Genomic DNA, 11,546 nt, shown 5'->3' with positions numbered 1-11,546 from the left:
GCTGGGCAACCTGGGACCAAGAGAGCAGGGAGAGAGGTCAAAGTATTTAACCACAGAGGCAGCATCCTATCCTTTGCCTCTTGACCCCCGAGAAGCCCTCCAGTCACTCTGCCCAGAGCACTGCACGCTCTCCACGTGCGCCTTGGGGCTGATGTGAGGTGTGCACCTGCGGCGGAATACAGGTAACGTCAGGTCCGGGTCCACCGAGGTCCACCGAGGTCCCCCACCTGCGCACGGCTCGCTCGCTCCCCGCTCCCTCCGCCGCCTCCGCGAGCCCACTCCTCGTGTGGTGCTCGCCACTACAACCCCCACCTAGGCTGCCGCAAAACCCGAGAGCGCCGGGGTGGGCGCGCGGGCTGCGCGCGGGCCGGCGCCGGGAGCTCTGGGCATGCTCAGTCGCGCGGGCAGGGCTCCGGGCGCGAGCGGGGCTCTTTCTGCATCACATTCATCTGCTGCCAAGGGAAGCCGCCGGGCGCTCGCAGGCTCTGCGCGCTGCCCGCGGGAGGACCCGGCCGCCGCGCCCCCGCCGCCGCCCCGCAGCCTCCTGGAGCCATGGCAGCGCTCGGCCACCCCGCCGCCTTCGGCCGGGCCACCCATGCCGTGGTGCGGGCGCTGCCCGAGTCCCTCTGCCAGCACGCGCTGAGGCGCGCCAAGGGCGACGAGGTGGATTTCGCCCGTGCCGAGCGGCAGCATCAGCTCTACGTGGGCGTGCTGGGCAGTAAGCTGGGGCTGCAGGTGGTGAAGCTGCCAGCCGACGAGAGCCTCCCCGACTGCGTGTTCGTGGAAGACGTGGCCGTGGTGTGCGAGGAGACGGCCCTCATCACCCGACCCGGGGCGCCGAGCCGGAGGAAGGAGGTGAGTGTCCGCCCGGCCACGCGAGGGGCGCGGCCGGGGACGCGCACCGGTCCCTCCCCCGCCGCCCGCGCCCCAGTTGCAGGCGGAATCGCGGAATTGGCCCCCGGGCTAGTTTAAAACTTCTCATTTGGGGGAGAGGGTGTGTCTGAGAGAGAGAGTCAGAGAGAGAAAGAGAGAGAAGTTCATTGTTCACGCCTCCGGGCTGTCGGCACAGCTTGGGTGCCTCCAGGACGACCCGACTGAGTGTGGTTGGTTGTGCGGACTCCGGCAGGTGGGTGGGGTGGGAAATCCACCTCACAGACATTTTTATTTGGAAAGATTAAACAGTGGCAAAGACGATGCAACTCGGAGCGTTTCCGAGGGAGCAGGGGCAGGGAGGGTGGCTGTTCCAGGCCGGCGGGCGGATGCCGGGCGAGGACTCCGGGAGGGGGTGGGGGGCAGCGCCAGTGGGTGACACTGAAGCCCCCTAGCCTTGCCTAGGGTTTTCGGACCAGCGCGGGGCAGATGAACTAAGCGGGTGTCGGCGCCCACAGACCTAGGGCGTCCCGAGTTACTTTTGAGTGGTGAGGAGTGAGTCCAGCAGATTGTAAGGAGAATGGTTTGTTGGTGAGCTGTGAATAATGTGTTCGTGAATAGGCTAGGTGTGAAAAGCTGTACTCAGGGTAGGGTGCTGGGGGTGTGTGTCTGTGTTTAATTAGAAATGGTTGTTTCATAGATTCCATGATCTTTATTCTCTGTGTTTTTAAACTTCTAACAATTAGAGCTTTTTGTGTTCTCAGGGAAAAGGGACTCCTTTAAAATATTGCAGCTTGGGAAAATGGCTGTGATTGCTTTAAACCCGAGGTAGGTTGGTGGAGAGAGACAGAGTGAGAATGGATTTTAAAAAGCCATCTGGGCTGGGATTCCCCTTATTGCCCGGCTAAGAGCCCAGGCTCAAGACTCTCCGTTGCTATTGCATCGAGTGGCACTGCAAGAAGCTGGTGTTTTCTTTCATATCTGGGCGGTTCGGGATTTTTTTCTTCTATTTTGTCTTTATTCAATTCACATTGGAAATGCCCCCATAGAGCTTATGGTTAAAATATGCTTGTTCTAAGGACGCCTGGGTGGCGCAGTGGGTTAAGCCTCCGACTTCGGCTCAGGTCATGATCTCAAGCCTCGCATCAGGCTCTGTGCTGACAGCTCAGAGCCTGGAGCCTGCTTCGGATTCTGTGGCTCCCCCTCTCTCTGCCCCTCCCTGGCTTGCTTGCTCTCTCTTTCTCTCTCAAAAATAAATAAACATTAAAACAATTTTTTTTAAATATGCTTATTCTACACATGCTTCGCTAGTTAGTTGATAGAACCATACATGGGCTGAAAGAATATTCCACTTAATTCTTACTGAGACAATTTATCTTTTTTTCCACCCTGCCTTAGCAGAAAACAAAAAGAGTAATGGGTCTTTTTCACTTTACCTTTTTATTTTCTTTGCCACACCTTTGGGTTTGTGAGATGGCCCACTCTATCTTAAACTGATAAGCATGTAACGCCATTTGAATACTTTCTAGTATGTCCTAGGCCATATGACTCAATTGTGGTTTGTGCTTAAAAGAGTAAAAGATTTCAGAAACCTTTTCAAAATGGTACTCATTTGATGAAAGTAATCCAATTTCCTGTCAACATACTGTCACATATTTAATCATCCATTTCATTTTATTCCTGTAATAAAACCTTCCCAAGTTTGGCCTTCCCAATGCTAAAGTGGGCAGTGATCTTTCTCTGTCAGTTTTTGAGGCATACATTTTGGAACGGCTTCAGTCTTATATCGGTCTGGTGGCCCCCTGCCAGAGGCCACATAGTGTAGTGGGTAGGATCATCAGACTGCATCCAGTTCTGTGGCCTTGGGTAGTGTCTCTTGCCTCATTTTTCTCACCTGAAAAGTGGACATAATAATACCTATTTCATAAAGTGGTTGTAATAAATTTATTAATCTATCTGAAATTTATAGGATAGGACATTTCATGAATGCTGGTTATTATTCACTTAATATTAGGTCATGGAAGATTTGCTTCTTCTTGAGCAGTGAGAAGTCTACTATATAGTGATGTGACATTACAGTGACATTTCTCCTTCCCAGGGTGAAGGGGAGTCATCTGCATACCTTAGGATCCATCCTAATCTGCTTTGTAGCACTTCCTCCCAGCTTGAGTTTCCTGCAGGTACACGTCGTTTCCCAAAAACACCTTTGCCATTGCACATGATCTGAATCAGCAGAGTAGCAGACCTTCCAGCTGGAGAGAGAAATATGGGCAGTTGTATTAGATGGGGTGCTTCTGGAAAGCAGGGCTATGCAGGGTGACTAACACTCTTTGAAACTGCTCACAATACCAGTTTACTGCCTTAGTTGTTGAGTGAATAAATGAATAAATGAAATCCTAACTAGCTGATATTAACAAGCTGATAATAATTACTTCAAGGCCTTCTTTGTACTGTTGTATATATTTTTCATGCGATACTTGACTCTCTAACTGAAATTCCACAACGACTAAGGCATTATTTTAAGATTATTGCCACTGATATCCTTGCCTTCTGTCTCCTTATTCTCCATTCCGTTCTTCACACTGTAACTAAGCTGGTCTTTCTAAAACTCAAATCTGATCCTGTCCCTGCTACGATGAAACTTCTTGAGGGACCCCTATTAAGCTTTATGAATGCATTGAACTCGACTCTCTTGCTTTTCCAGCTTCAGTTGCATCTCTGACCCTACCCCAGGTGCCTACCAACCCTTTGGCTCAAGCCAGCTTCTTTCACTAAAGCTCACCATGCTGTTGCTTTTCTAGGCATACATTTCTCCTTTTTCTGGGACATTCTGCCTCTTTCCTCTTCTCCATTTTACCTAGCTGTTCCTATTCATGCAGCACTTCTCAGCTTACTGGTATCATTAATATTACTAGCTATTCTCTCTCGGGTGCTTGCCATCTGCCAAACATTGTGTCAGATTTATGTCACAGGTTTCACTGAATGCTCACATCAACTCTTAGAGCTCAGTGCTGTCATTATTCTTACTTTCAAGTTGATGGAATTGAGGCTTAGATGGATTAAATCATTGGCCAGGATCATAGAGTAGAACCAGTGAAACCAGGATTTGAACTCAGGTTTGTAGGACTCAAGCTCTAGTCACAACCACTGTGATACTAGACAACCAAGTCTAGGGTTGGCTCTCCTTTTATGAGCACCTATGACTCTTTGCACTCCCTTCTGTGGTATTTGTCGTACTTTATGGTAATGGCCTGTTTTACCTTTCTGTATCCCTCCACTGTTATGAAAACTGTCAGGGCAGGGATCACATCTACATTCTTCAACATTTTATAACCAGGACCTTGCACACAAGAGTCATGCAGCAAATATCTTTTTGAACAAGTGTGTCCATGACTTTAGGTCAACCTTAGATTTCTCTCCTTATGACATATTTGGTGTTTTGCAAGCATTCTCAATTAACAGAGCCCCAAAAGTTTCATTATAAGTGCAGGTGACTTATAACTGTTTTACTCTTCCTCTCCTTTCCCCTGACTCTGTCTCTTATTATTTTGCTTGTTTTTATAAAAATCCTGAGAAATCCTTCTTTATCAAAGCATCATGTTATATTTAATGACTTTTCTTTCTTGGAATAAAGGACTGAGAACCGAACTCAAGAAAATAACCCTCTGTGAAAGGAGTGTTTGCCACAATGGGGCCTCCCAAGATTAATAAAACACAGACACTATCTGCAGGAAGCTTAAGTTTTAGTGAAGAAAACTGTGTACAGAGTCAGCAAATAATGTTAAGTGTCTCATAATTCTGTGTCTTCATGAATAGGAATATTTTAATGTTTAATACTTTAAAGACAAATAAATTAGCTTTTAGAACTAGTCTTTTTTTTTTTTTTTAGTTTTTGAGAGAGTGTGTGCGCATGCTCATGTATAAGTGGGGGAGGGGCAGAGGGAGAGGAAAAGAGAGACTCTTTTTCCATGCCCACTGTGGAGCCCGACCAACACAGGCTCCATCTCGTGACTGTGAGATCATGACCTCAGCTGAAATTAAGAGTTGGATGTTTAACCAACTGAGCCATCCAGGCACTCGGAGAACCAGTCATATTTTAAATGAATCCAGCTTAATTTCTGAAGGAAAAAAAGTCAGTTTACAAATGTCAATGTCCTATAAACAAATACCTAAGAGCTAATGTAAGACAAGTGACAGGGTGTGAGAATTGGGTTTTTAAAAAATTTAAAATTTTGGATAAATTATACACTTCTGCAATACTAAAATGAAAAGGTGTAAGAGGATAAATATGCAGTGAAGTTGTCTCCCTGCTCTTGTACCTGACTACCTGGTTCCCTTTCTTAGAGGCAACTTTTAATACCATTTTCTTGATTTTTCCTTCTAGCAGGTTTTTAGTACCTAATAAATGATTAACTGACAAAGGCTACTCAAGCAAAATTGTAAAGTATATCCTGTGCCCTTTAACCCCTCTTTGAGAGTTATTTTATCCTTTACCAGGTATCAAGGATTGGTATGTGGAATATTTTGTCTAGGAGAGAAAAAAACAGAGACTCATTCTCACAGTGTGAGAATGGCTTTAATTATCCTTTCCTGGACCATTTGCATTTTTAGGGACCTCTTTAGGAAGGCAATGCATAGCACAGTAATAAATCTCAAAAGTGGAATTAGACATTAAGGTAGGGCAGGGAGGTATAAATGGAAAGAGTGAGCAATACATATTTCGATAGAAATTCCCCTTTTATTAGAGCACTTAACTGTTTGGATCTACGTATTTTGGCCCTGGGTATATTCTTTGGTTAGGCTAAAAGCATAACCCTTTTGATCCCAGAGGCAAATTGAATATGAAACCAATGTCTAATGACTAGCTAACATGTGCCAAGTTATGCGTGTCTGTGAATTGCAAAACATGGTATTATTATTAGCTCTATTTAAAAGAAGGAAACTGAGGCTTAGGTAACCAGAGTTAAGTAAGTTGTCCAAAGACACACAACTAATAAGTGACAAAACTGAGATTTTCATGAAAATATGAAGGTCATTTTTGCTTGAAGTGCTTGTAGCCTGTTGTGGTTAATCATAACAGAACATTAAATCAATACAAAACAACTACCTGAATCCCATTTTATACAGCTAACAATACATAATCTCAGTTGGATATTAACGAAGTGAATGTTTTACTTCTGTCATCTCATAAATGAGAGTAGATTGTTTTCATTTTAGTTAAAAAATAATTATCTGGTCATTTACATGAAACACCAGAATTATTTTATTTTTTTTATTATATGAAATGTATTGTCAAATTAGTTTCCATACAACACCCAGTGCTCCTCCCAAAAGATGCCCTCTTCAATGCCCATCACCTACCCTACCCTCCCTCCCACCCCCCATCAACCCTCAGTTTGTTCTGTTTTTAAGAGTCTCTTATGCTTTGGCTCTCTCTCCCACTCTAACCTCTTTTTTTTCTTTTGTTTTCCCTTCCCCTCCCCCATGGGTTTCTGTTAAGTTTCTCAGGATCCACATAAGAGTGAAAACATATGGTATCTGTCTTTCTCTGTATGGCTTATTTCACTTAGCATAACACTCTCCAGTTCCATCTACGTTGCTACAAAAGGCCATATTTCATTCTTTCTCATTGCCACGTAGTACTCCATTGTGTATATAAACCACAATTTCTTTATCCATTCATCAGTTGATGGACACGTAGGCTTTTTCCACAATTTGGCTATTGTTGAGAGTGCTGCTATAAACATTGGGGTACAAGTGCCCCTATGCATCAGTACTCCTGTATCCCTTGATGAAACCCCCAGAATTACCTAGGCACAATTTGTCCAGAATTGTGTTGTTTACCAGGAGGCTGGACGATTGCTTTTTTTAAATGCACACATTTCCTCAAACTTCTTTTTAACATCAGGTGAGAAAACTGCCCTAAACCATAATTAGAAATTACTCTTACTCTCACCAAGATGGAAGGTGAATGTGCTGGAGGCTCTTTCCATGGCAGCGGATTAATAGTTCGTGATAAACTTCACCTCCAACTGGATAGAACAACTGCTCCTTTTCAGGATGTTTCTTTTTTGACTCTACTTGGCCTTGGCAATGAATATTTGGAAATTGATATGTCTTGGAAACTGGAGTACATCTATTATATAATGCAATCTATTCCCATGCAGTTGATCTTGAAAGCCTTGAAAATAAAGAACATAATGATGAGTAGGGAGTGACTTCTATTAGATACTATTAGCTGAAAATGAGCTTTCTGCAGAGATTCCTAGAATCATTAGAGAATCGTTATAAAACTAAGAAGGCAGAGATGGATCCCTATAATTCAGATATGCTGGAAAATTGCTTTTGCATGTATTTAAATTCTTGTTGAGCTCATATTTCCTCAAAATTAGTTTTATTAGAGTAATGATGTGTATCTATCCATTACTATATGCCTCAACACAGAAAAATGTACTTAAGACTTTCGAACAAATAGATTTACCTTCCATTGATTTTGCCTCATAAATAAATTATTCATGGCCTCTTATGAATCTCACTATAAATTTGGAGATGCATGTTTAAAAACTGAGTGCTGGTTGTTACTTATTTTACTGGCATTTGCTGTTCAACTCTGTAACCACTTCAGAAAGCCTCATTTTCTAACTGGACATGTGGTAGAGTTCATTCTCCTGCTCAAGGGGTATCATAATTAAAGTTAAAATAACTGAAATTTTAATGAGAGAAAGAGAAGTTTCATTCCTGTCTTGTATAGAACATGGCGTGTTGTTCATTCCAGATAGTCAATAAATATTTACCATAAATAAATCCCCAGTGTTCCATCACAATGCTCCCCTCACCTTTGAAGTTAGCTTTTATTGCTTTCCCTAAACTGATATGAGGTATTAAATCTGTTAGAGTCCTCAGGCCCGTTTCATAAGTAGGCACTTTTCATCCAAATGGACAAGCAGGAGTAGTCTCAAACAACAAATCCCATTTAAAATGCGTGCATATGATGCCATCCTAGTTCACTTCATCATTGTCAAACAGTTTAATAATGTACATTGTCTTCCTGAAGCTGAGTGCTGAAGGAGCAGTAGTATCACATGGAAAGAATAAATCATCAGACTTTAGACTCCTGTTTCTAAATGTTTAGGTCATCCAAGCAAGTATGACCAGAGGAAAAAACACAGCAGACTAAAAAGATGAAAGTATACATTATTACGGGGTCGGTTTAAATCACTGTGGGCAAACTTAACTTAGTTTATGTTAGCAAATTAAAGAGAATACAACCTCTAAGCTGCTTTTGCAAGTAGTGCGCTCATGGGAGGAAATTGTCATTATAGTGAAGATGAATACATCAGTATGTTGCTTTATTTGAATATGTGTGATTAAATAAACCTTTGCCTTAATTAAAAATATTTATTTGATTTCTTTGTTCTTGTTTCAGAAATATTAGAGTTTTCTAATTTGCTTACAGGTCCTATTCATAGGGGACATGGAGGGTGAGAGAAGGATAAGAGATATGGAAAAATTGATGGGGCAATGTTGATAACTTACATTTGTGAGATGAGATGAGGGTTTGATGAATAAAAAATACTGGTTTTTATTCAACCTGAAACATTATACTTGTCCTACTTAATTAACCAATCATATAAACTCATGCCTTGCTAATGATGATCCATTATGAGATGAAGCTGAATTATGAGTGCATGATTGCATTAAAAATGACTGTGCTTTTGAAGGTAAAGCAATAGTAGTTGCATGACTCCTGTATGTTTATGCATTCAACAACTGTCTCCTACATGCCAGACCCAACGTTTGGTGCTAGGGAGATAGAGATGAATTAGATCTCACTAATGCCCTCAGGATCTCACAGTTCACCAGGGATGCAGACTGGTGGCAGATGCTTGCAGAACAAGGGGAGAGGTTTCACGACAGAGTTCTCTCTGGTGCTATGGAAACTCCGAGGAGGTATATCTGACCCACACCAGGACTTCTCAGAAGAGATTATTGAGCTAGAAGTAATGGGAGAAGTCAGAGAGGACAGCCTTCCAGAGATAGAGAGCACTATGAAGTAGAATGAGGGTGATACTCCAGTAAAAATTAATTTCATTAATGTTGAAAAGGATGCAGGATTGAAAAAAGCCCACCTATGCCCTCTCAGAACTTTGAGATTTTGGATCTGTAACTCCCAAGTTCACCAAGAGAACTATATCCTTAACTGTATTTCCTGTTTGGGGCCTAAAGGGATTTGGTTCCCTAGCACAACCTATTCCTAATTGTCCACTTATTTCTTGAGGTTGCTAGCATGCCATTTTGCAGACGCAGTAATTTTTCCTCTTTGGCCCCAAATTTGTCACATTAGGATGTATCAGGCAAATATGACATCCCATAGTATATAGATATATATAACATTATCCAGTCAAGATAAGAGAAAACTATTTCCTCTTTGCTGTCAAAATGTGTTTTTATTTACAAATCTCTCCATCTTGGCAGAGTTGAATTTTCTACATGCTGTGAAAGGCAACGTGGTAGGGATATAACGCCATCCTAGAGGTTAGGGGATGCTGGTTTTGACTTTTTGCCTTGATATGAATATCTAGTATTCTTTACAATTTGGAGATGCTCTGCTTTCTTTCTGGATCTCAGGTCATGTTGAGATGGGACATGGTGGGTGAGAGAAGGATAAGAGATGTGGAAAAATTGATGGGGCAATGTTGATAATTTACATTTGTGAGGTGAGATGAGGGTTTGATGAATAAAAAATACTGGTTTTTATTCAACCTGAGACATTATATTTGTGCTACTTAACTAACCAATCATAAAACTTATGTCTTGCTAGTGATACTCCATTATGAGATGAAGCTCAATTTACTCTGTTTCAAAAGCTCAACTTCCTTAACCATTCATAACATACTTGAAAAGTAGTTTTTTTGTATAGAAAGCTATAGATAAAAGCCATTGGAAGAGTATAATATCCCTAGACCCACACAATTTCTATCATCCCATGACTCTCATCAGTGTCTGCCGGTTGATGTGTCTGTGGTAAACGTGAATCAATGGCCTGAAGAAATGAAGAGCAAGTGGATATGAAATATGTTCTGGAAACTGTGTTTTTTGCTAGACATGCCCATGGCAGTTCTTTCTTATAAACTCTTCTTACATATGTGTTGATTTCCACTCCTGGTACTACATTTTGAGCTCTGTTTTCTAAATTTTGACTTTTGTCTTCCAAAATTGCATGTTATTTTTCTGAATAAAGAAAGAAAAAAGATAGCCATTTAACTGTAGCTTTTCTGTAGTTACCTATGTAAAATTTTTAAAATATAATTTATTGTCAAATTGGTTTCCATATAATACCCAGTGCTCATCCCAGCATGTGCCTTCCTCAATACCCATCACCCTCTTTCCCCTCTCCCCCACCCCCCATCAACCCTCAGTTTGTTCTCAGTATTTAAGAGTCTCAATGGTTTGCCTCCCTCCCTCTCTGTTTGTAACTATTTTTTCCCCATCCCCTCCCCCATGGTCTTATGTTAAGTTTCTCAAGATCACACATGAGTGAAAACATATGGTATCTGTCTTTCTCTAACTGACTGATTTCACTTAGCATAGTACCCTCCAGTTCCATCCATGTTGCTGCAAATGGCCAGATTTCATTCTTTCTCATTGCCAAGTAGCGTTCCATTGTATATGTAAACTACATCTTCTTTATCCATTCATCAGTTAATGGACATTTAGGCTCTTTCTATAGCTATGTATAATTTAATATTGTTAAAAGTAAGATATTGATGTAATTATTTTTAAAACTTGGAGGTATGTTTGTGGTAAACTTGGACATTCTTTGTCTGAAATCATTCAAAGAGCTAAAATTAATAATCTTGTTGCAGTTAAAAGATACTAATGGAAGAAAAACACGTCCACTTTATTCTCTTAATTGTTACTTTTTTTTTTTTTTTTTTTTTTTTTTTTGTCCTAGGGAACCATCATTTTACAAAGAAAGAACTATAGTTCAGCTTTGGGTCATATTTTAGGTCACTTGTGATATAAACATATTTTCCAATTCAAGAGTTTTCTGTGGAGAAATTAAAATCTAGTGCTTTATTTTGAGGTACTGAAACCATTTTGCTCTTGCTTTTGGTATTCTTCTGACTTTTCTTATGCCATCTTAGTCCTCTAGCAGGGACCCAGGTTTTCCAGCTCCTCTTCCTGCAAAAAATACAGTGTTGAGAGAGAGAAGTACCCTAGTCACAAAGGGTACTGATTTCATTTTTACATTACGCTCAAACTAAGCATCTCTAAAGCTTTCAGCCTCCCCTAGTCTCCAAGCTTCCCCAGGCCACCCCATGTGAGTAGTTTAACAACGAATAGAGCACAGCTTCAAGACAAGGCTTCTTGTATAGTTGTGTGTGTGTTTTCAAAGTGCTGCTCTCCAGCCATCATAGAGGGGTCATGAAATCAATTCAGTGGGTCGTGACCAGCCCTTTTATTTTTATTGTAACAGAATCAATAGAAAATGTCAGAGTACACTGCAACATAGTAGGATAAATACAGTGTCGTGAAACTTTTTTCATTTTGATACATTTGTGTTTGTATGTATAGTAATTACGTATATAAAATACATTCCTTGCTGTAGATAATTGGCAAAAAAAAAAAAAAAAAAAAAAAAAAGTGAAACCCCCCTGTATCTCCTTTCAACC

At 41.5% G+C, this 11,546-nt stretch overlaps 1 protein-coding gene across 2 annotated transcripts in view; it reads left to right on the top strand.

Annotated features, from left to right (window-relative positions):
* Nucleotides 1–552: 552 nt before the first annotated feature.
* DDAH1 (dimethylarginine dimethylaminohydrolase 1) overlaps nucleotides 553–11,546 on the top strand; it is a 135,997-nt gene continuing 125,003 nt past the window's right edge. Inside the window, exon 1 of one of the 2 annotated variants that reach the window (XM_042952598.1) lies at nucleotides 553–855. In XM_042952598.1, the coding sequence (XP_042808532.1) occupies nucleotides 553–855 (303 nt within the window). Of the gene's footprint in view, nucleotides 856–1,053; nucleotides 1,127–11,546 lie in introns of those variants that run through there. The other variant, XM_042952599.1, reaches the window with a different exon arrangement.

This window comes from Panthera leo, chromosome C1 (assembly GCF_018350215.1).
Source record: "Panthera leo isolate Ple1 chromosome C1, P.leo_Ple1_pat1.1, whole genome shotgun sequence".
NCBI classification, from domain to species: Eukaryota; Metazoa; Chordata; class Mammalia; order Carnivora; family Felidae; genus Panthera; species Panthera leo.
The sequence above is the reverse complement of the archived record's forward strand: the minus strand, read 5'-3'. Positions and strand labels throughout refer to the sequence as shown.